The sequence below is a fragment of the Pyxicephalus adspersus genome, chromosome 1, assembly GCF_032062135.1.
Source record: "Pyxicephalus adspersus chromosome 1, UCB_Pads_2.0, whole genome shotgun sequence".
In the NCBI taxonomy this organism is placed as follows: domain Eukaryota; kingdom Metazoa; phylum Chordata; class Amphibia; order Anura; family Pyxicephalidae; genus Pyxicephalus; species Pyxicephalus adspersus.
This window is the reverse complement of record NC_092858.1, coordinates 90893557-90920057: the sequence shown is the minus strand read 5'-3', so window position 1 is coordinate 90920057 and position 26501 is coordinate 90893557. Positions and strand designations below refer to the sequence as shown.

The 26501-nt window shown below is 36.9% G+C and overlaps 1 protein-coding gene across 4 annotated transcripts in view; it reads left to right on the top strand.

Annotated features, from left to right (window-relative positions):
* KCNQ4 (potassium voltage-gated channel subfamily Q member 4) overlaps positions 1 to 26501 on the top strand; it is a 97937-nt gene that overhangs the window by 46340 nt on the left and 25096 nt on the right. For 3 of the 4 annotated variants that reach the window (XM_072418719.1, XM_072418710.1, XM_072418701.1), the window contains exons 2-5: positions 4279 to 4369; positions 13859 to 13985; positions 23502 to 23677; positions 24735 to 24860. In XM_072418719.1, the coding sequence (XP_072274820.1) occupies positions 4279 to 4369; positions 13859 to 13985; positions 23502 to 23677; positions 24735 to 24860 (520 nt within the window). Of the gene's footprint in view, positions 1 to 4278; positions 4370 to 13820; positions 13986 to 23501; positions 23678 to 24734; positions 24861 to 26501 lie in introns of all 4 variants that reach the window. The other variant, XM_072418726.1, reaches the window with a different exon arrangement.

Below are 26501 nucleotides of genomic sequence, written 5' to 3'. Positions count from 1 at the left end.
AGAAATTGCCCCATTCATATGGATACACTTGATTTATTCTCTTTATCAAGTTCCTGTTTTATACAGTCAAATCCATACATGCAGTCAAGTTACCCTCATACCGGGGGAGATACTTTATTTGATAACCCTCTCACCTAGTTTTCCTGCAGAGTATATAGGTCGTCTGTCTTGTGTTTTGAGTGTCTTTTACTATTATATATAATTTTGCGCAATAGCACTTTTTAGGTACTGTTTAATACATGTAATTCTCTTTTAGTATCTGTTCCTATTCTCTAGGTAGGGATGCTGTACAGTAGCACTTCTCTTGCTCCGTGTGGTGTGTATGGATTCTGCACAGTACTACTTCTGTATGCTGGCTATAATTCCTAGTATCTGTTCTTATCTTTTTAAAAATATGTGCTGCATGGTACTAGGAATGCCTGGGGTTTGTTTTTAAATAATGTCATACAAAATTGCCACTTTTACATATCATCCTTAATTTTGCTTTCAAGGTGTGGCTCTGCAAGGCGATTTTAAGATTGGGGGGTGAAACTCCTCTAAACCAATTCCTTACTTTACCCAGCTGTTTTCTGCATGGGGCATTTTGACAGGTAAGTCCTCCAAGTTTTACCAGGAAACTGCAGCTCTCCCTTGCTATGCATTGTCAGCCTGGCAGCCCCCCACTCTTAACAGAACACAAACCCAGTTATCACAGAACGTTTATGATTACACAGGAAGAACTGTGCAATTTGTAGGATTGAGCTTTCAGTTTGACAGCCTGGGTCATTTTGGAATCCTTGCTTTGGATGCCAGTGGTTCTTGTTGTAGCTCAGTCTTCTCTTAAGTGAGTACATTGGTGATTCATCTGTGAACTGACTTAACCTGCTTAGAATTGAATTGCTTGTTTACAAATTCATTCTTAATTCATGAACAGGTTTGAAGGAAAACAAGCTAATTTATTTGAATTATAGCTCTAAATCTGTATTTAAGTGTAAATTCGTCTGGTTAAAAATATAACCTAAAACATAGGTTTTAAACCATGGCAAGCAGGGTTAGAAGGTCCAGAAAGGGTCTTCTGGATAAGCCAGTCACATTACTAAAAGAGTGTCTGTGTGTGTGTAAGGGGAAGTTTAGAGCAGTCATAGGGTCTGATTTATTATTACTCTCCAAGGCTGGAGAGGATACATTTTTATGTGAACTTGGGTGATCCAGTAAACCTGGAACTGATTTCCTAATAGTCATTTGCTATTTGTAACATTCTAATTTTTTATGGTTATATATGCTGTATATATTTAACAGAAAATGACTACCTGTACAGTCCTTTAAATAGATGCTGAATCCATAATGGGGCTATATAGCAGCAAATAAATGAGAAGAAATGAGCAGGAAAGCACGTGCAAGCAAGACCCAACAGCTGATTCTACAGTGCCATCAAAACATAAACAGCACCTCCAGAAAACAATGTAAATTTGAAAATGCGCTCCGAAATCCATGCTGGAAATCTGAAGGAACCGGATTATTGATGGCCGTATTTTTGAATGTCAACCTGTATACATATATATACTTACATATAAATATATTTGGACCTCTGTCTCCCTTTCTCCCTCATACAACAGTGTGCAATTTTGTATAAAATCCTAGAGGCTTTACACATTTGAGACCACCAGGAAAGACTCCTTTCTAGCTGATGTACAAAGACTAGCTCAGTCAACTATGAGACCTGAAATAGTAGCTGTTGGTCATCCAACTTTTTTTCTCCTTCCTGGGGTAAACAAATACTCATCCATGGCTCTTCACTGTAAATATTATCAGCAAGTCATCCTTTACTGCTGATTGGTATTGTCACTGGTTTCCCATTATTCCCCTGAGGACGCCTAAACTGGTGAAACGCGTCGGGACTCGGGATCCAGTTCAGCCAGTATATCTTAACACTCTTTAAGATCAAGTCAGTTGTATTTTGTATAGTATAGGCATTGTTACCCTCTAAAATAAAAATAAAGTACAGAATTTTACTAGTTAAGTATTTTTTCTTTAAGGTAAATCCATCCTACAAGGATGGTTTTATTTTAAAATAGATTTAATGTGGAATCATTTTTGTACATGGGGACATATGTCTGGGACCAAATTATGTACAATGTGAGTAATAATAAATGGTAAACCCTTTTATTCTAAAAGTTTGAATTAAATAATTTTTTTTGTAAGTTTACAGTGTGCGTTGCAGTTAACAAACTGATATCATGAAAGTCTCATATCGAAAGTGTGTATGTTTCTTTTGAATGTTGCCCTTGAATCGACATGGGAATTCTTCTTATATGTCCCCCAAGGAAGTTCCTACTTTTTTGAACAATAGCTTGCCCGTTAGCACTAAAAATGGCCAGAATATACTAAAAGTATTTGCCCTCCAAAAGGCCTTAACGACATTCTCCATTCCATGATTCACCCCTTCCCTCTTACTGTAAATTGAACCCAGGCAGATTCATTCTAGAATTTGTGTAGGTCAAGTCAGGGCAATGCTGATGTTCTCCAAGGCTTAATAAGAGAACTTAAACTAATCCTATGTTTTGTATATCCCATGGAGTATATCTCATAAAATTGCATTGCACTGTAGACCTACATTATGTGCTAGGAATACAACCCTATTCAGAACTCTGTTGAGTTACTGTACAAGCATATACAGAGCTGGATTAGAACTCTAGAATTAATCATCTGAAAAAAGGAAGAATGAACCTGGATGGAGGGAATGCAGGGTCTACTGTAGAATAAGGGGCTGGGCATATTGGGACTTTATTTGAAAGTGAAGTTGTCCTTTGATAATAAAAAAAACAAAACAAAAACTATTTACTCCATTATTAAGTCTTAAGTATTCATTGGGGAATTGGTGTATAAAGTGGGAATGGTGAGTGAATAGTGCGTTGTTACATGCGTTTGTTGGCAATGTATTCTGTCGTACACAATAAGGCTTTGTAATTTTAGTAGTCCAGATGGCGTGTGTATAAATTCTCTCTCTGACCATGCAGCTGATGTTTTTGGATAACTGATTTTGAAAGTATGCAGACAAGTTCCTAAGGCATCGTTGTGTTCAGCTGCTACGCAGTACTGTTCCTCATAGCTGCTAAAATTTGGCTTCTGCTACTATGTGCTGACATGCACAGCATAAAAACATCAAGCGCATTAAGCGGGGGCATATCTTATCGAAATTTCTTTGCCTTTTAGAATATTCATACAGGCTTTTTTTAAACATCAGAAATAGAGCAAATAGACTTGATCACACAAGAAATATTAGACTTTAAGCCTATGGTTTTTAATTGTGCGTGACTTCCAATCCTTATCAAGCATATATGAAAAGACAGTAATTAAAGGCAATCTGTCACGAAGAAAACAACACTTGGACATGCACCAGTGCACTAATTAGTTGAAGTCACATGTTTTTCTTGTGTCTCTGTCAGTGTCCAGATTTATGTTCCAGTGCAATACAAAATCTTCATGTTGCAAAGTCTTTGTATAGCCTGCATTCTGCAGGTAGAGCGCAGTGCCTGGAGTTCATGACCTCACACAGCTCTTTACCAGAGAAGTAAAGAAAAGTAATCAAATAGTTGGTTTTATACTACTGATTGCTTAGGAGAGTGCAAAAAGAAAAAGTAATAATTTATTTGGGTCATTCTGATAAAGTTTTATGTAACATATATGCTTTAAAAGCGATGATTATATTTATTCACTTTAGTCTCAAGATGTAACCAGCTCATCTATTGTTTTAAGATTTGAATTTACGTAAAACAATTGGGCTAATATTTGAACACTTTTTCTATTCGAAGTAGTGTACCGTAACACCCCTCAAACCGAGTTTTGTGCTCCCTCTTTTGGACATTTTAAGGTAATGCAGATTATAGATGGATATATAATGAGTAGTATTTGCAGGTGTTATAGATACTAAAAGCAGTAAGTGGTTTGATTAAATTGTATATTTTCCAATCATTTTTACAGCTCTCTATGATTATACAGAATTTGTTTTAATATTAAATCCAGATTACTACGGCAGTAATGTAGCAGTGCAATCAGTAATGATGATGTACAAAGTGCAGCAATTTGCAGAAACCAGCGTACATAAAAGCATTTCCTATTGCACACTGTTATTTGTGTCTACAATTCCTTATGGAAGAAGGAAATACAGCCATACAAATTTGGCATCTGTTACCTTTTTTTTTAAAAGTAGTATTATTAGAAGAGTGTTTGCAATGATATACTTGTTTGTAAAAAATGTGTGTATGTTTATTTAATGTCACACTCCTTTCTTCTTTACAGATTCTTCCTTGTGTTCAGCTGCCTGGTGCTCTCTGTATTTTCCACAATTCCTGAATATCATAACTTAGCCAACAAAGGCCTATTCATACTGGTGAGAAATCTCCATTTTTCTTTCTGCCTGTCTATTTTTTGCTTTATCGCATATAGCCTAATCTTCTACCCCCTCCTACATTTGAACCCATGCTCCACTTCATGTCTGGTTGAGTCTCTGCAGCTGGTTAGACTTTATACAAGTTTGTCATACAGGGCCAGACTGTGTATAAACTGTTAAATGGTTGAGTATCCCTGTTATGCGTCTCTGACATTTCTTAAACAGCGGAAAAGGCAAAGCGATATGTCATGTAGTTACAACCATGCTTAGGCCAGTGCAGCTATGATGTAAAATCACAACACTGTCACACCATGGGCAGAATCATACTTTCTAAATATAAACGGTACATATGTACTCTTGTCCTTTCTATTCTCCTGTGCATCACTTAGTTCCAGCTGCCTGCTATCATTAACACAAGATTAGGTTTTTTGCATATTTCACTGTACATTTTTGTATAGTGCAGAATCTCATTACTTTTGGGAGAGTTTTCAGTTAAAGTAGCAATGCTAATTTAGACTGGTGTATTATTGTTTCCTATTAAAGAAAAAGTTCTGCCTTTGCCTTCTGTATTGTGCTACAAGTACAGGTGCAAAAGACTTTTTAGTGTGCTAGAAAATCCTTTTATTATTTGGTCCCTGTATTTCTGAAAATAGTTACTATCTAGTGAATGTCCAAAGTAACTTTTTAATGACTGATATAACCTACAAAGTTCCCTGTTTCTTGCAATATTAGTTTTTTTGTCGTTCATTTGCAGGCAACTGCCTTGACAGTGGGCCATCCAACATTGGGATGATTAGTTCTGTGTATTCTTTAAAAGGGTCAATTCCAACTTTCCTGGGTTCCTTAAAGTGTACATTTGGAGGTCAAAGCTCTTGACTGTCCAGTTTCAATATATTGATGGTGAGCACATTGTACCAAATTAAAAAAAACTAGTAAATGATCCCACCGATCCACCAAGCAACCAATGATGAATCAAACCAATTCCCATGCTAGGCAAGTGCCAACAACTGGGGTGGCCAGGCCCAGTGAACTGAGAAACAGCTAGACAATATAGATCAGACCCCTTCAGAGTTATAATTAACCAGGCCACATCCCAAGTTTGAAACTACAAAAGGATTTTTGGTTAGGCAACCAGATAACGGGACTTTGGAGGCCAAATAAGCAAATTTTCCAAATACCTAAAAAATTAAAAATCGCTTTATTATAAATATATAACAAAAAAAAACATCTAAAAACCTTAATAGCACCAACATAGATCTCCTTCTGGAAACTCCCTAAAGCGAGGTATTCCAATCTTTCTACACGTTTCACAGAGTCCGCTTCCTCAGGAGGAGGAGATCTAAAATTTCAACAATTGATGTTACAGAACATTTAAATGTTGATACTGATAAACAGCTAGCCAAAGTTGATTTTGATTTAGTAAATTAACTGCAATCTGGAGGTTATGTTAATGTTTTAACATTTAACACAGGACTTGTGTTGGGGTTGGTTCAGTGCTTATGCCAAATGCATCAGTCTGGGATGCTTCTAAGATCTTTCAGAATTGGCTGACAGGTTCATTGGACCCGTAGTTTGCCTTGGTATGACCTGCAATGAACCTGTTAGCAGTTTTATATTTCCATAAACTTGTGACCTTGAAGCCAACAAAATACTAGTGGCACAAGCCAATTATTTTGTTGCTGCACTGAAGGCCCATTCACACTATTGCACTGTAGTGTTGTGTGTTGCTATACCGCATTGCGTTAATGCAGTGCTAATTATTCTAAATGGCATGTCAACAAACCTTGCTGATGGATCTGCATTGCAGTGCCATGCAACACACTAATGTGGGAAACATTGTCATCAGCTGTATGCACCTTTTGTCATGTGCTTTGGTATGTTAGATAGCTCAATGAAATGAATGGGCTGCCTTACAACATCGTACAATAATGTGTATCAAAACTTGCACCACTAGCCTCACATGTCACCACACTCACTCTTTGTTACATTTTTGTAGTGTTTGCATATAGTAAAGCACATACGTCTATTTACATCGGCCCTAGAATGTAATGATAAATTAAATTGCTAGCTAACCCGAAACTGATGTTTTATATACTCATAGGTAAAGTCAGGTGGATTTGTCACCCCCCCCCCCCTCCTTTCTTTAACTATCTGTATGTCTTGGGTAAGATATGGATATTATAACTGGGCAATAAGCTTGCCATTGATTAGGATAATAAAGGAGATCATAAATCTAGCTTTTGTTTTAGCAATATATTCTTACAAATATTATTTTATTTTCATGCGTATGATTTCTATTTTTTTTCCAGTTTGACTAACGTTCATTTATGTGGCACAAATAAATTTTAAAATGTGTATTTTTTCAAATATAACACTAGAAAAACAAAAAAAAATGTTACAATTTATTACTGATAACACATAAAAAATGTCTTGAGTTGTTGAGCAGAGAAAGAGAAAAAGAAATATATTAAAGCTAATTAAGGCACGATTTTGAAAACAATATTTTATTACATGGTTGGTTTAGTTGGCTTTATTTGCTTGCCAAAGTAAGAAAAATGTTGATATCATACATTAATAAATAAAGTCAGTGAACAATGATTGCAGGTTTTGTTTATACAGAAGCTGCTGTCAGTTCTTCTGAGACATAGGGCCTGGAGGCTGGAAAGAATACACTTTCATCAGTGAAGCTGGGCTATCCAGCAAACCTGGAATGGATTTCTTCAAAGTCATTTGCTATTTACTATTGTTTTGACTCCTGGACCAGATGTATTCCAGGTTTGCTGGATCACCCAGCTTTACTGATGAAAGTGTATCCTCTCCAGTGTTTTCCCCCCAGCCTCTTTTAGCCGGGCGCACCACCCAGCACTTTTCAGTAACCCCCCGGCTGTTTTTAGGAGGTTACTTAAGAGCTGGGGCACAATACAGGGGTTACCACCCGCCTGCAGCTACATCCCAGCTGGCTTAAAAAATTTCTGGGTTGAACACTGCTCTCCAGCCTTGGAGAGCTTTGATAAATCAGGCCCCCAGGGAGAGACCTGGCTATCAGACAGGCAGTGATAGAGATTCAACGTGGTTGACTGGCTTTGGTGAAGAATGAATCTCTGAGTCATGTACAGGTTAGGAGTTACCAAAAAAACTGCAGGCATCTGTAAAAAGAATGTGATTATAGAAAAGTAAGTGATAAATATAGCACCCAAACAACCAGTCAAAATTATCTTTGTTCCTTTATCCTATCTTTGTAAATTTTATTCTGCTTGGTTGTTGGAAATCTCCCGGTTGAATAAGAATTATATCTAAACTATCATTTACTGAAGGATTGTTACCTAATGCAATAGAAGTTTGGAAGAACAAGAAATACAATTCATCAATGAGAGCAGTATCAGACATAACAGACCTTTTAGCTCAATTCCCAGGGTACCCAAACAGCATAAAATGAGTGTATTTTGTTGTTCAAACTGGCTGAAAGATATTTTCTACGTCTTACATCAGCTATTTTTTGACGGGTGGATGCTGTCAGGATATGATTAGTCATGTGACATTATCATTAACGTTTGTCTTAGGTAATGGGCATCCAGAATATATGCGCTATAATGTATCGGAACGCTGTTCCAAAGTATCCTGATTTTTTAATGTTTTTTTAAATTGCACTTTGCTGTGAACTGGAATACATAAAGCAAATTGTGTTGTCCTTGTTTTGGGACTGAATTGGGAAATGCTGCCCTAAGCTGCTGGTTTTATTGGGCTCTTAGGCTAAAATTTGTAAACAGCATAGTACCCAAATAAGCCTGTGGTCACATGTGGCACTTTCTGTATGGCCTTCATACCCTGTGTAGGGTTTGCTTTTCCACATTGTCAGGTAGCAGCAGTGATTGCTAGCAGTCTTATGTAATGTGTCAACAGTATATGTCACCCCAGTTTCCAGCAATTCTTATAGCATGTTCACAGTCTATACCAATCTCCTGTTGCAGCCTTTGACAGCCTTCTGTAGCATTATATACATTCAATACTATGTGGGGCCAAGTGGTGATGTCAGGAACATAGGTCCCCTTTAAAAACATAGAAAAATTACCACCAGTGTTCTACACCTTGTAGTCTTTGGGCCTGATATATTAAAGTTCTTCTAGGCTGGAGAGGATACACTTTTATTAGTGAAGCTTGGTGATCCAGCAAACCGGAAATTGGTTTCTTGGAAGTAATTTGCTATGTTTACTATGCAAATTTGGAATCCTGGACCAGATCATTCCAGGTTTGCTGGATCATCCAGCTTCAAAGATGAAAATGTATCTTCTCCAGCCTTGATGAGAAGACATTTGATTTGTTAAGTTAGAAGTGCCTTACAAAGTAAGCAAAGTTACTTGTATATATGCAGTTATAAAGAAATGTATAAAGGACTTATGTGTCCCCAAATCAACTCTTGTCATAGAGATGCACCTTAAGTTCAATTTACAGGGAAGCTATAATAGAGAATTTATTTTGACTTTTTTTTACTTTCATACTTTTTATTTAGGATATACTTTGTTAAACTATGCAGGGTCAACCCACCACCAGCAACAGCAATACATACTTATCTTTCCTTAACTATCCCATCACTCTATTTAGCTTCTGTGAGTGAGAGAACCCACTGTGTGCAACCTTTGGGTCATTTACTAAAAAGCTGTTTCACAAACATTCTGACTTTGTCCTAAGTGATACGAGTATGTTACTCGTAGTGTATCCGACAGCAAAGAAGTTAGTATCAGCCTGGTAAACATGTGAAAAGAAGCCTATAATAAAACCCAATGGCTAAAAATGATTAACATTTATCCAAAACTGTAGTGCCTCTCGTATATTCCTGCCTATCATCTCCATTAACAAAATAAAGAATTTTTGGCAGAGTCAGCTATTCTTTTCTCTGACAATGCCACATGACAGGAATAACTGAATTGCAATAGATACAGCTACTGTTAAGAGCTGCAACACTCATACATAGGAAACCTCTGTGGCTTACCTGAAACATTAATATAATTTTTCAATAACCTTCTACAGACTTCTCCCAGAGTAAGAGGAGCTCTTCCACTCACCCAGCTTTATCCAAGCTGCTTACCAAGCCCATAAAGAACAGAAGTTGTACATACACAAGATTTCTGTTCCTGGAAAGGATCTTTTATGATTGATTCCAGCAATACTAGAACAAATGAGCACTTTATACACAGTTCCGTTTAGTTCTATAAAGAAGATAAGGGGGAGGACAAGCAGGAATCATTCTAGTTTATCTTCCTCCATTAGAAATGATGTTGGCCATTCGACACTGATCAATTGATCGTTAAAAAAGTTGGTGGAGCACTGTACACACATTAACTGTTTGTCTATTTTTGCTATTCACTATAGCAATTGTCTGTCTCAGGTGACAGTTATATAGCATGTGTACATAGCTTTACATTGCAACCTGTTACCCATACAATCACTCACTATATCTTACAATCAAGATTAAAAGAGTATGTTTTTAAAGATTTGTGTCCAGGGCAGTTCATTTAGAATAGTTACATACAGTAGAATATGATTTTATAATCAGAGAATGTAAAAGATTGTACACTTAAGAAAGCTGTGCATGTTACAGACTAATTGTACAATGTTTGTGCATTTTTTTTAGATCTACTAAATCTATATAATGTGAAGGCTGCCCTAAACAGCTAGTTCGGTTTAAATCCAATCAGATGAGCCCTTGCACTACAAGGTTTTTTCTTAGATCTAATATAAGATTGTATAACCAAATTGGCTGTACACAGACTGTGAATCTAAAGTAATTTAACAGAGCGATTCCAAATAACCCATTCAATAAAGAGGAGCACATTTGCTAGTAAAGAGAAAAATGTGTGCTATGGCTTTCCTTGTTTAGTCTGCTTTTTCTGTTTGGAATAATTTTTCAGTAATATGACTGTTTTTTACAAGGGGCTTACATTAACATTCTTTGCTGACCAAGACAATCCTCTTCTTGTTTCATTTGCAACGAACTTCCAGTACCCCTGCTTTGTATGCCTCAAATAGCTGACGTCAGGAGTCCTCATTCTGGAAGTCTAAATTAAGAAGTCCTTGTGTCTCTCCTTTGATAAAGCACAATTGTCTTTGTTTGTGAAAAAGGTGCTGGAGATAGCAAAGGACACATTGCTGATGTTTGGGAAACTAGACCTACCCTGTACTATTAAATCAATATGATGGAGAGGGGATCAGTGTCAATTACTTGTCCGTCATAACATAAGCTCTCCTGATCTTCCTGTATGCAACTGCAAAGGAAGGAAAACATTGCTCTGTAATGTTATATCACGTACAGTAAACTTCCATGATGATAATCATAAAGTTATATTTTTAGTCATCACATTCAGATTATACAGACAATCAACTGAGGGCATTCACTAAGCTGAAGAGACCAAGTAGAAAATAACTCTATATACTAATACTTTAACTCTTTCGGTACTTGAGCACATAGTAGTCAGACAGGCATACAGCAAGATTCCTACATCAAAATGTGAGTATTCACAAAAATGTAACAAACTGAAGAAATGCAGCCCATCGGTCCTACTTTTTTTTTGTTAACTCAAAAAAATGCATTGGGAAGATGCATAATATATAAGTTCTATATAAGTTCTATATTATATAATATATAAGTTTTCATAGTTTTGAGTAAATTTAGGTTGGTAGGTATGTTTTGTGAACAATATACTGTTTCCCATGAAAAGAGAGGAAAGAGAGAAAAAAAAAAGTGATGAGAGGGGAAGAATGCAAGTAAAGTAATATTGGGGAAAGGGGGCATGCAGAGTAACAGGAAGGTATATGCATTGTTTCCAATCCTAAAATTGTGGTTGACCTAAAACATTCAGGTTGTGTGAAGAACAAACAATAATGCTCTGTTTGGGTATACCTAATTATACCTAATAAAACCAGGAATCCTAAACCTCTCCTCTCTATTTTGAAGCATGCAGGTATGGTTTATCATTTTGGGAATTTTAGCAAGCCAGTGTTTCATGAAGAATTAGGTAGCTTGCTTCCACCCGTGAGAATGTAGACTGTAGCATATTTTTGGACCAGGAGGTTTGTGTATAACTTCAAATCTTTTACATTGGGAACCCTCACACCTACATACCTAGGAGTTTTTATTGCCCTGTGTTTAGGTAACTTTCCAGCCCTCTTACATCAACTTCACTGAATCGTATAGCAGCAGTCAAAATGTCTCTTCTTCCTAAATTGCTATAGCTTTTCAAGTACTTACTACCCATTAAAATCCCTCACATATCAGTTTCCTTTTTAAATAAAAAATAATCATTTGCTAAAGTTTATTTGGGGAAACACTAAGTCTTGCAAATCTCAGAAAACATTATATCAACATTAGTGTGGACTGTTAGTTCTCAATATGCTTAAATTGCTGAAGTCCCAGGCTACCACACCTTACCTAATTCTCCCCTTTGGGTTTTTCTAGAAGCTCTTGGAGTTGACCCAATCTCTTTGGATTTTTCCAATTGGCCTGCAAGCAGAGTACCAGTGACATTGTGGGAAAGTAAAATACTCAAGCAAATTATTGTCCCCTTATGCCCCTCTCTCCACTAAAATCCCAAATTCTTTGTTTTCTGAGAAAGAACCAGCTTGGTTTGTGGGTGTCTTAATGCCTCTGCAAAATGTACAATCTAATCAAACTACTGGGGGTTGGTAGCATACAATCTCTGTATCTCATGACAGTCTACTGGTTTCTCATTGTAGTAGGACCAGGAAAACCTTTTGGATGGGTACACCATGGTACTTGAACTACACACTTATTAATTACTGCCCAACTTCAGGCTAATTAGCATGGACCAACTCTCTGTTTTCCTGATGGCTGTCACCCTTGTTAGAGGGTAGTAATGTCATTTGTGCTGTAACATTTGGAATGCTTGCTATATGATTAATTTTTTTCTGTCTCAATAACCCTCAATAAAAATGTATTGAAATAAAACCAGAACCTGTTGCATTTTACACAAACGGATATATAACTATGTATCTTTTCCCTGTGACATACTGATGTGACAGAAAACAAGAAAATCGTGCTGACTTTTTATTAGGCTGGTTAATATAGAATTACACACAAACATATACAGACATGCAGAACATGGCAATAGTTGAAATTTGAGTGCTGTTCATTGTTGAGTCTTTCAATGTTTCAGCTTGATGACAGGGCCCAAGACAAAATCAGTATCCCATTGACTCCACTACAGCAGTTCTTTAAAGGTGATATTTATAGTAATATTAATATAAATTAATAAAAAAAAATACATACTGTTCGATTAAATATAGGCGTAGAAATGTGTTTGTCAACTGAAAAAGGTGTACTGCTAAATGGGCATTAAAGGTAAGCAAGCTAACAGGAATGATGTGGTATGATCAAAGGTTATTGTTATTATTCCTTTTTGCCTTTGCACCCCTGTATGTAAATCGGTACTAGAATTTTAGCATATATAGCATAGATACCTGAGAGTTCTGCACAATAAAAACGGAACTGTTGGGAATATCAGGTAAAAGGAAGAGCACTGGCTACTGATGCAAGAATAGATAAGGTAAGTTAAAATGCTTTTAATGGTACCCTAGATAAAAACAAATACTACTTTTGCAGTGTGGGAGGGGTCCAAAGAGATATTCAGTCAGATAGACATTGTACTAGTCTTCACCTAAATAGCCTTATCAGTAATATTTGGCTTGATTTATTAAAGCTTTTTAAGACTGGGGAAGATTGACTATCATAGAAGAATCTGGGTGATACAGCAAACCTTTAATGGATTTCTTAAAATCATTGGCAAATATTTTCAAATCTGGTCCTGATTCATTCTAGGTTTGCTGGATTACCCATGTTCACCATTACTATGTCTATTTTCTTCAGTCCTGTAGAGCTTTGATAAATATTCCCCATTGGGCCTGATTTATAAAAGCCCTCCAAGGCTGGAGAGGATACACTTTCATCAGTGAATCTGGGTAATCCAGTCGAATGGATTTCTTAAAAGCAATTTGCTATTTGTCAGCAGATGTTCTCCAATCCTTTACCAGATCCATTCTAGGTTTGCTGGATCACCCAGCTTCACTCATGAAAATGCATCTTCTCCAGCCTTGAAGGGCTTTAATAACTCATTGTGTGCCCATTGTGTCTAAATATAACTACACAAGGCTATAGGCACAGAGTTTTACTACCCTACCCAGGGCATACTTGAATCTAACAGACCTTGTCTGACACTACCCTCCCCTCTTCAACGTTACATATCTGTGCAAGGATACTTGATAAAGGGTAATGTATATAACCTTGACTCCTCCAAAGTGCATAATTATAAAGAGAATTTACACATGGGGTGATATCAGTGTTAATAGGGCCCTGGTAGTGGACTCTTTTCCAATGTATTGCTTATCATGTTGTCAATGCTACATACCTGCTTCTGGGTCTTTAATGTATGTATGTTTACAGATTGCTGTGCTGTGTAACAACTCTTCTGTATGCACCAGGAATTTGTGATGATTGTCGTGTTTGGCATGGAGTACGTCATTCGAATCTGGTCGGCTGGGTGCTGCTGCCGGTACAGAGGTTGGAAGGGGCGTCTGAGATTTGCAAGGAAACCTTTTTGTGTTATTGGTAAGTTCAATAGGATACTACAATGCTATTTAATTATTTACAGTTTGGTGATCTAACCACATCTTTTGGAAACATGTGCTTTTCAGTACGTATAAAAGTATTGAAGATTACCAAAATTACTACTGAAATAGGTGTATCTTGAAGGTGTTTATAAACCTTGACAAAGTTTTTTATTTTTTTATTTGCCCCCTTCAATTTGTTAAGCATATCTCTGAAAGTGTTTTGTTATATCTGTTCAATAACTACAAAGAATCTCCCAATACCCCTTTCTGAAAATCCAGTGTGCTTTTAAGTCTTGTGCACTCTACAGTTTTATCTCTAGCAGAGCTATCAGCCCTCTGCAAATTCTTCCTGTGAACCCCAGAACACATTTTCCCTTTATGTTATGTAGATGAGGAGATTGTAAGCTCTTCGGGGCAGGGTCCTCTGCTCCTGTGTCACTGTCGGTATTCGTCTGTCATTTACAACCCCTATTTAATGTACAGCGCTGCGTAATATTTTGGTGCTATATAAATCCTGTTTATTAATAATATTAATATTAATAATAAGAAGAGAGGGAAGTGTTCTGTAGTCCTTACACACTACCCTATTACTCCATAAGTACTGTACAGTAAGTAAGCAGTATCACACTAGGGTAGAAAGTGTGTGACTGACAGTAACATTAGGTAGACTAAAAAGAAAGCAAAAAGGAATAGTAAACCTTAAACTAATCCTAGACTAGTAAACTATGCTGTATTCTAGTTTTGTTCTTGAGATTTGATACACTTTAATGTATATTTATTTGTAGGATGTTTGGTTTGTCTTCTTTAGACTTTAATCTTTCCCTCCTTTCTTCCTTCCTGCCTACAGATGTTATATTTCCTAAGGGACAAAACCTTTTTTCCTCCCACCATCTCCCCCGTCAGCACAACAGCTGCACAGTGGGGTTTTGTCTCCCCTTGTAATGTAGCAGGAAAGTTTGAAGATACGGTTAACTGGGAGATATTGCAGAGCCAGCATTGTCGTGGCTACTAGATGGATTGTTTGAGGTGAAATAAGGCTGTTCAGCAAGTTTTACACAATAAGCGTCACAATGTCTTTATATCATGAGAAAGAAATACCATAGAGCATTGGCTTCATGCTGCACAGCCGAAATAGTGATGAAGAATATAGGTGAAGATGTATGCAGTGGAAATACAAAACCTGTTCAATTTATGATTTTTTTTTTGCAAGCAATTTCAGTCATTTTATAATACAGTACTATTTACCCGTAGAAAAAATAGCAGATTTGTTATTTGGATGGGTACAATTACACTGCCACAATACAGCTCATTATACAAGAACCCTCAAGCATTTACAGCAAAGCAGTGAACTTAACCAGCAAGCCTTGGACACAAACCATTTGTTTTACAATATCCATACACTACTTTGCTAATTTAATAAGAAAAACATAGAAGAGTAACAGAGGAAAAACACCAAGTGATCCTTTGAGTTTGCTCTTTATTTAAAAAGAAAAAACAATAAGCTTAAGAGAATATAGACCTATGTCTGTCTGAAGCATCTTTAAATGTGTTTACTGACTCCCCACCTCTACATAATGCAAATGGCAATGTAAATGTACCCCGACAAGTAAAAATCAGAACCCACCACTCATAAATTATTCATATTATTTAAAGCCTTATTTACAATTATTTATTGGTAAATTACTTAAGTTCCCAAATTATTTAAAACTCAATTGAACATTCAGTTTAAATCAACTAAGCACATTGCAGGTGCATCAAAGTAAAATGGATTGAATATTTTTGGAAAGCAGCTATGGCCTTAATAGAAAAGCCTGTCCCCTGCCTGTAGCTTCAGAGTGGGACCCTTACTTTTTGTGGGGAAGCAGTGGTTTCTCTACAGAGATTACCTTGACCCCCCCCCCCCCTCAATGAGCAGACCCATTATTCTGCAATAAGCAAAGGGTCAGTCTTCCATTATGGTGCTTGTTGGACCTCCTCACTGTTTCTCCATAGAGTCTAAGTCTTACCCTACTGCTGCTAGAAAAGGACTGGCTTTTCTTTTCAGATTGTGGCTGTCTGAATTGTAAGGACAAATTATAAGACCTAATTTACCTAATATAAACTGAATCATTAATTGGGTTTTTAGTGATTTTTGCAGGGTTTTTTTTTTACTTCTTCTCTTAACAAAGATCTGAGAGTTTTGTGGGGCATACAGGTAGTCCATGAACAATAGGTGATTGATAGAAAATTTGTAGTAATGAAGTAGTGAATTAATTAAAATATGTAGCAATCAACAAAGTAATCTCTAACCATGCATTGCATTGGAGTTGCCACTAAGCAAATTAGTTGTTAGATCATTAATCACAATGATATGCAAATCCTTTCATCCAAAAACACTATTGGGCTCTCCTAAAACAAAAGGTATCTGAATGCCTCACTTCCATCAAAAATCCAAATATTAAAGAGCCCAAAAAAATCCTATTGGCCCTTGCGCCAGATTTATACCAGTACAATGCCAGAAGACTGTGGCTTCTTTGGAGCAGGACTTAGGGACCAACAAAACATTTAATGATGGTAAGGTAAAGGAGGCTAAAGTTAATATTTTTTTCCATTTTGATTTAAACAAGATAAAAAGAATTTTGCAGGAAAAAGTGTACATTTTTAGGGCTTTTAATGGTTGTTAAGGACAACCTCAATAGGCTTGTAATTGTTAGTAACTCACTGTGATTTTTTTTTAAAATTCTGTAAATCCTAAGTTTATAACCCCCATAATAACCAAATAAAAGCCTAAAATGGTAGCCATGTTTCCAACAGGCATCTCATTCTTTAAAGGTGATCCTTTGAGTTATGTTTTGAAGCTGAATAATTATGATGGCTAACAGTGTCTGGTACAGAAGAGGACCTTTGTTTTAAAGGGCTAATCCAGGTTAGTTTTTTGTACCCTGCCAACCTTTGCAGACTTTTATCTCATTATTTAGAGCTGTCAGCCAGTTGTGATCATTTAAATCAACAAATTCATTGTTGTGTTTTATTTCACGTTAGGGAGTTTAGGTAGCAATGATAAAAATATGAACCGATATATAGCTGTCATCTCTTCAAAACCCTATGCAGTCTACATTTTGTATTAGGTTATGAGAAAAGCAGGGAGTGCTCCATAGCAATGCAGGCCCTCATGTGTTATCTACTTTCAGAAATATGATAGTCAAGGGAATCCACACTTTGTAAGTTAGTTGGCAAAAGTAGTATAGAGTTATCACTTAGCAGTAAGAACAGCAAGGATCATTACAATTTCATTAAACGATAGTATGACAAGCAGGAAATCCCATGGCTAGATTTTTTACTATTATTTTTCACTTGCTCTGCATAAATTGGAAAATTAGATGGCTGAAACAAACACAATTAATACAAGTCAAGGTGTGTGATGTTTGGACCGGTTACCTTGAAAATGGCAATTGAGAAGGAATTAGGATCAAATATCCCTGCAGGGCTCTTCACATAATCAAACACCAGAATAAATATGCTGAAAGCAGCTTTTTTTTAATGCGTTGTGTATGGCTTTATTTGTTGTTGTGAAAGAATTTTTTTAGCATTCATTGACCATGCTTTTTTACATTGTACAGTCAATATTTGCTCTGGTTGAATTGACACAATAATGTGGATTCTACAGAACTTTTATGACTTTGATTAATAGTTTAAATAACTATTAAACATTCACTTGCTTCCTACCTAGAAAAAAATTGTATCTGTAACAACTACTCAACCCTGAACTCCTCTCCGGATACACTACAATGATCAGTCCCTGAAATAGAAAAAAAATATTTGTAAAAGGTGGAAAACCCATTATAATGTTTTTCCAATGCATCGTAGCAACAAAATGTATGTATTGTTATTATAGTCTTATATGCCAGTGCCTTCAGAGGTAACGGTAGAGATCAAGAAATCCTAATTTCGATTGATATTATTTCCTTTTTATTTTTTTGATGTAATCAGGGCAAGGTTGTCTGCTCACGTGTAAAAGAAATAAAAGTTGCTATCTACTCTATTTTAAACAAAGTCAAATGACACCCAATGTATGTAAACACCTTTTTCTTTGAATACCTTAAAAATACCTTGAAAATCTTAGAAATAACTTTAGGATTTTTAAGTAACCCCTTCTTTAAATACTATATCCACAACTCACAGTACATTAGTGCGGTGATTAGCAAGAAGGATACCTTTTACGTTGTGGGGCAGATGGAAGAATTTCACCCTTACAGAAAGCCAAAAAGTTCATTGGTGTTAGTAAAACCGACCAGAGTCAGAAATTGCTAATTTATCAAGGAACCCCTAGAAACCTCTGAAGCAACCTTAGGGTTTCACAGAACGCTGGTTGAGAAACAGTGTCTTAGTGAATTACATTGTATTTGCTCTTTTTAGTGTTTTTAGTATGGGGTGCTGAGAAGTTCCTGGATTTGCCCCCATCCAGAGGAAATAGAAAAATGAGTGTGGGGGCATATGACAGCCTAATATCTTAGTTTGTAACTGTGCAAATATCAGGTCTTTGTGGTTCTTAAAACTGTTTTTCTTTTAGCGAGAAGCTGTGATGGCAGAGGCACAAGCAAGTTTCACGTCGTTGGAGTTACGGGCCATCATTAAGTTTCTGTTTCTACAGGGAAACTCAGCAAAGGACATTCACACTGAGATGTCACAAACACTGGGGGAGAAGTATCCTTCCTACAGCACTGTCAAAACCTGGATATCCCGTTTCAAGACTGGGCATTTCACCGTTAAAGATGAGCCCGCAGTGGCCGCCCCCCAAACTCAACTGACCCAGCAACCTGCGATGCTGTCCATGAGCTGATTATTAAGTACTGGTGAATATCCCCAAAAAAGATAGCCCAGATACTTGACATCTCACAGAAGCGTAATGGGTTTGTTAACACCACTATCCTAGACATTCGCAAGCTTTCAGAAAATTGGGTGCCGAAATGTTTGAACAGTGATCAGAAGAAGGAAGGAGTTGAAGCATGCAAAGCCATTTTGGCCCATTTTGAAGCTGCACAGGACTTTTTGGCTAGGTTAGTGACTGAGGATGAAACCTGGCTAAACATCTATGATCATGAAACCAAGGAATAGTCAAAGGAATGGCGCCACAGCGTGTCCCCGCGGGCAAAGTTCCGAACCCAGAAATTGTCCAAAAAAGTCATGGCATCCATTTTCTGGAACAAAGACGGTATTCTGTTGGTGGACTACCTACCTCAGGGCTCTAGTATTACCAGACAGTATTATGCTAACCTCCTGGATCAGCTAAAGGAGGCAATTAGGACGAAACGCCGTGGAAAGTTGACCAAAGGGATCCTTTTTTTGCAGGACAATGCACACGTCCAACGTTGTGGCTGCCAAATTAAACACCCTGGGTTTCCAATTGGTCCACCAGCCCCCTACTCTATCTGTTCCTGAATTTGAAGAAACACCTGAAGAGGCAATGTTTAGAGGACATTTGTGACATCAAAGATGTTACTGAGAGCTGGCTTGCAGCCCAACCAAAGGACTTTTATTTGAACAGTCTAGAAAAGGGGCAGCTACGCTGTACCAAGTGCATCAGTCTCAGGATGGAATATGTTGAATAATTGTGTTATTTCATAACTCTGGCTCTCTTCTTTTTTGGGCAAAGCCAGGAACTTCTCAGCACCTCGTATGGTAGAGATCTATGAAGCAGGTGGCTTGGTCTTGAATATGTTTGGTCATCTACACTGAGAAACAAGCAAAATCCAAAAGCAACATATGCATATTTGCTGACATGACCCTTGATTACTACTAATTTCCATCAAACCTAAACAAAATTGTTAGCTGGCCAGTAGACAAGTTAGTAGTAGCCTATATACATGCTTTTCTTTACTGCAGACAAACTGGTTTGGCTTTGCAAAGTCCTTTATCACCTCTCTGCCTCCAGACAATTATTCAACATTATTGCCTCAGTAAATGGAGCAGGGAACTGATTCAGGAAACAGGAATGTTATACCCAAAAGTAATAGCAAAATCCTGACTAGCAAAAGTGTGTGTATCAGAAGAATAGTTGACCAAACTTCAAGAAATTTTAGCTGTTGACTTAGAGATCTATTTTACATATTTTACATCTATTTTAAAAAACTTTTGCTTTAAATACAAGGAAATTGTAGAAACATCAAATACCATGTCTAAGCAAGAATTTAAATTGTAAATAGGTATAGGTAGCTTATAATACTTCACTGGTCACTAGCAACAATTTACCATTTTGTACTAAACTTCACTGATAATTTAAAAGTCTTTGTTTAATGAAACAAAGCATGCAGTAACGTTTATAAAGTTGATCATCTCACTATCTTGCCTGACATTGTCGGGTATGAGAAAAGGGCAGAATTAAGCTTTAAAAGATTCATATTCAGCCTACAGATGTCTAAACATTCCTTCAGTTTTTGACCGAATTATACGGCTAATTCAGCAACAACAAAAGCTATATTTTGCAGTAACCAACTGGGAATACGTGATTTTCAAATGTACTTGGCCTATTTTAATCTGCAGGTGTTAGTGAGGACATGCATCTTGACCAAAAGGTTGCAACTAAAATCTTTGTATCTGCAGTAGAGATAATTGCATTTTTAATCATTATCTGTGCTTGTATGGTCACATTCTAAGACAGTATAGGGATCAGGGGGACAGTGTAAAGGGCAGTAAACCTTGACGTAGATCTTTTTTTACTTTGGAAGTTTTTTCTATGCATTTCTGTAGGTTACTGTAGCTTTGCCTTAAATAAGCTTGAACGTTGATGGGGCTGATTTTCTAAAGGAATTTAGGCTGTTCAGTTATCACCTTGTAGGGTATTATTCACTTAGCTTAGCAAATGTGGTCATAGTTCACTTTACAACAAATACCCAATAATGTACAATGGGATAAAAAGCTAGTCAGGGGAGCTTTATCTCATTAAAAAAAGTAAAATATTGCAAGTGGATTATTCACTTGCAGTGTGAACAGCCCAGATTTCTATAGCAAATCAGCTCAATGGGCCTGATTTATTAAAGCTCTCCAAGACTGGAGAAGATAGACTATCATGGGAGAGCCCATGTGATATATATATATATGCAATGCAAAATATATATATATTATATATATCCATGCAAAATGACTACTACTGCTAAAAGCCACTAAGAGATTACTGTGAAGGAGACACAGGGCTCAGTGGTTCAGACTTGAGATACAATGCTTACAGCAACTCATGCCCAAGGTCCTTTACCAGTTGCAAATTAATGTGGAAGTGTCACAAAAAAACCACTGTTGAATAATATTAAATAACATCTCACCTAAAATGTGCAAGAAATCATCTACGACACTAAAAGTGAATGGTGGAAGGTTTTCTGGAATGATGAATTTTTAAAGACAGTCAGCAATATCAGTCCTTATTTATTGTTTTTATTTAAAGTATATGTAAGGTCAATTGTGAATTAAACCTGTTAAAGTGACAAGCGGACACCATTTGTCATTTACAAATGACACCATTATTATGGTTAGTAACTGTTATAATGACAACAAAGTTTGGATATCCCAGCACTTTCAGCCATACAAAGCTGACCAGATCAAACAGAGGTCTAGCTAGAGGTTGCAGCTTTTATTGGGAGCAGACCATCTAATTGACTGCTATTTTTGCCACGTCAACAAAAGTAGATTCTCAGGTAAAACTAAGCACAAAATTATATATCCCAGGCTCAATTCTGCAATTAGGCCTTGTTCCCCATGATGATTCATTGCCAGTTCCAGTACCACCACATGATGGACTTGCTTCTGTAGAAGGTGATGAGGAATGCGCTGGAGTTGCAGCCAGTTACAACCCCGAATCATCTGATCCTGACTACTTGGCCGATGAAGATTCAGACCTTTACGCAAGCAGAGCTGAATGATCTTGTTCGTGATCTAAATCTCTCCGAAGACAAAGCAGAACTTCTTGCTTCAAGGCTTAAACAGAAGCACTTTGCTTGCAAAGGGTGTAACTGTAACTCACTACAGAAATTAAATCATAACTTGACAACGTACTTGACAACGTTCTTGGCTCACTGTGGTACTGTCATGATAAAAATGCGCTCTTTAATAGTTTGTCACAAGAGCATGTTCCATCTGAATGGCGTATCTTCATTGATTCCTCTAAAAGAAGCTTGAAAGCAAGTCTTACTGCATAATGGTAATTCCAAACCAAGTTTACTGATTGCCCATTCCGTTAACCTAAAGGAGTTCTATGACAACATAAAGTTACTACTTGAAGCCATCCAGTATATAACACACAAGTGGAAACTCTGTGGGGATCTAAAGGTCATTGGCTTGCTGATGAGAATGCAAGGAGGATTCACAAAATATTGCTGTTTCCTATGCCTGTGGTACAGACGATCTACGGGAGACCATTATGTCTAACGTGATTGGCTACCAAGAGATACTTATAAGCCCGGAACAAGCAGTGTCAAGTTTCTGCCTCTGGTTGATCTTCATAAAACATTTCTGCCACCTCTCCATATCAAGTTAGGCTTGATGAAGAACCTTGTAAAGGCCATGGGTAAATCAAACTCCATGGGTTTTCAGTACCTTGTTGAGAAGTTTCCAAACATAAGCACTGCAAAAATGAAGGAAGGGATATTTATAGGGCCACAGATCAAGTCTGTTTTGCAGTATGATGTTTTTAAACAATCTCTCTGAGCAGCTGAGTTAGAAGTTTGGGAAGCATTCAAGTGGCTGTGTGAAAATTTCCTGGGCAACCATAAGTCTCCTGCATACAAAGAAGGAGTTCAGAATTGGCTTCATTCATACCAGAAACTGGGTTGTCACATGTCATTAAAAATACATTTCTTGCACTCATATCTAGACTTCTTCCTGGAAAATCTTGGTATGGTGAGTGACGAACAAAGAGAACGTTTCACCAGGACTTTCAGTTAATGGAGCACCGCTACCAAGGTTTCTGGAATGAAAGTATGATTGTTGACTACTGCTGGGTGCTGTACTGTGACAATCCAGACAAAGAGTACACAAGAAAATCATACTCCAAGCATTTCTGAGAAGTACCTGACTGACACTGTTCAGTAGATCTTATACCACAGTGTGCCTTATTTTACTTCACAATGAAGATGTATTAACATTCACTTCAGTGGTGCTTACGTTTTAGTACAAAATACATGCACGTACAACGTTAACTATATTAGTACTCAACTCAGGAACTGTACGTGTTAGGGAAAAACTGAAATCTGCTGGGAAAACAGATTTAGAAAAGTTTGCTGTGGTTTCTGATAATTATCAAAACAAATTTTTTGTTGACCTGTGTAAAGTATCATTCCAAAACTCAGAATTTTGTTTTTTTTGGAAGAACGTTTTCTCATGAGAGTAGTTGAACTATACATTTTTTTGATCTATATGAAAAAAAATATATGTCAACATCTCAGGTTGGCTGCATTTTTAAAATCACCCTAATTTGTACACAGTGTTTAATTCTAAGTTGTTCTTGAGAGATGATATTAATTACATGTGTTCTCCTTACTTTCCATAGACTTCATTGTTCTGGTAGCCTCTCTGGCAGTTATTGCAGCTGGGACTCAGGGTAACATCTTTGCAACCTCGGCTCTACGTAGTATGCGATTCCTGCAGATCCTACGTATGGTGCGCATGGACCGAAGGGGAGGCACCTGGAAATTGCTGGGTTCAGTGGTATATGCTCACAGCAAGGTAAACTATCATGATTTCTGACTGCTGTCTTTATGACAGAAAGTCCACATAGGTTACTTTTGTTAGGACTCTATTCATAAAACATTCCCTGGTAGGAATCAGTTACTGCCATTGAAACACATAGGCCTGGAAGATTCCCATGAGGGTTCCCTGTTTTATAAATAGAGCCCTTAGTGTGCTATGTATGAGAGCTGTCAGGATAATACAACACTAATAGTAAATGCACTAGTGAAAATGAATCCCCTTTAGTCACCATACTTCATGTATTTATTTCTACCAGCAAAAGCTACCATGTATAATAGACTGGCATAACAAATAGATGATAACTAAAGAAAACACTCATGAATCACTGTTTGAAAACGTCACATGTACATTTGCTTTTTTAAAAGGATTTATTTGGACCAGAATAAGATTGAATAACAATAAAACAGGCATTGGCAAGCTTCAGCTTAATAGCTGGGATGGAGGTATATAGTCAGTTTACCCTGCAGACCTTGCAATGCTTCCATATTTACCTAAAATTAATGTATATAGGTAGTCCCCGAGTACATCCGACATAAGGACGACTCCTAGATAAAAACTTCCCTGCTCGTTGGTGTGCTGGACAAAGGATTGATGGGGCGGAGGGGGCCATTTGGATGACTTGCAAACAAATTCTTTTGCTGCTCTGCAAGCTCTTGTAACTCTTTAATGACCAAGACAAACTCTGCAGTTGTTTCTTTTTGCATATCAAAGAACAGCTTGCTCTAGAAGGTAATAAATGTCTAGGCTCCATAAAGTTTTTTTTTGCTTTGTTTGTGATTAGCTCACAGTGAGACTTTTATACAGTAACTGACACCATGCCGGCTAATTATATGTTCAGACAAACATCTGTTCTAATTGCATTTATTAAAGTAATGTACCTGTTTTGACTTACATACAAATTCAACTTAAGAATAAACCTACAGTCCCTATCTCGTATGTAACCCAAGGACTACCTGTAATAATATAATGCATTTGATGAGTAACTTTTGTCTTGTTCTTAAAAATAAATCATTATTGTGTTTGCTTTCTCCAGGAGCTGATCACGGCATGGTATATTGGTTTTCTGGTGCTAATCTTTGCCTCCTTCCTGGTGTACTTAGCAGAGAAAGATGCAAACAAAGAATTTTCAACCTATGCAGACTCTCTCTGGTGGGGAACGGTATGTTTTCCTCTGATATGTGACACGAAGAGGTAGATTTATAAAAAATTAGCTGGGTAAAAAAAAAGGTAATTTTGCCCCTAAGATTTAGCAGGAGCATGCACTGCATTTTAGGCAGAAATCACAATGTGTTTGCTACTGAGTGCCCTAAAGATTATGGGTGGCAAACCTGGCTTTAAAGTTCTGAGCACTTCTATTGGAGACAAGTACCAATGCAAAAAAAAATTAAGGAAAAATACTGTCTCAGCAAATTTTATTTAAGCCTATATTTGCTGAGAAAACCTGAAAATGAAAAAAAAAAAATCACTTTTTAGGCAATGTTGGAATGAAAATCTGGAGTCAGAAGATAGGTTAAAAAGATTGTTTAATGTTGACCAAAACAGCCATCTTTATATTAGCCAGGTATATAAATATTCATAAGAGAGTATTTTCAACTTCTTTGTGTGTTGCATGTGGATCAGCATTCTTGCGGTTGCCATTTACCATTTTAGTTTAAATAGTAATATAACTTACATAAATGACCAATGCCCAAAACTTTTTATCATGTTGTCTCTTGAGTAGCAAGTCCTCTGTCATGAGTGTTTCATTATCTAAAGGACAGACACAGAATAATTTATAGGCAATTGTACTATGCAATTGCTATTGCAATGTATACAGTTTTTTTTTTCTCCACAGCATTTAGGTTTACACAGGAATTTCAGACTGTGTAATGATTTTTGCTATGTACTCTAGGCCAACTAAGGTGATTCATGGCATCATTTTATAACATTCCCTATCAAACTAAGTATCAGATGTTTGCACAGTTTAAACAGTTTGTGTTCAATCCCAGTGTATGGAGCACAACCCTTGCAGCTCCTTAAACAAATATAGCATGTTTCTTCTCATGCAAGAAATAACTTGCTATTTTAGGCACCTAAGATATGCTGGGACTACCTCTTTGAGTCCTGAGAATGTATAAAAATACTACAAGAGTAAGATCTGGTGCAGATCAGGCCAAATGATGCATCAAAAAATTAGCAAATAAGCACATCACTTTATTAAGCCATGGGAATAAATTCAGTAAATTTAAAGCTAGTATATTATAGCCCTGAACTGTCATTTGCAGGCTCACAGCTCTATGTACTTGTTCCAACAATTTCATCACTAGAAGATATTAGGAAGCATCTTGCATTCTACTGACTATTATGTGAAATAGATTTAATATTTTGTTTGCAACACAAATCTCAAAATATTGCATAAGGCATATCTACATTCCAAAATACATTTATTTGACAAATTTTTATCTATCAGTTACATACTTTCCATCCTAGGGTGGTGACACTTTCCCATTCTACAGTATCCATGAAGGAGCAGTCTTGTTAGCATAGGTTGCCTCTCCTTATAGACTACAAATACTTTCCCTTGTCCTTGTCTTCATTCTCAAGAATAGAGAGAAAGAAAGGAAGGAGAAAGGAGTTGTAAAGCTCTAAGAATATGACTTGGAAAGCTGACAACATTGTTTCAGAGTTTAGTTCATTGCACCGAAAGTTGCAAGGATTCCTGTAAATGCAGAAAATGTACATGGCCTAGAAAAAAAACTGACTGCTTTATTACATAGAATGATGTTGCCATCATCAGAAACCCACCCTGAAAAAAACTGCT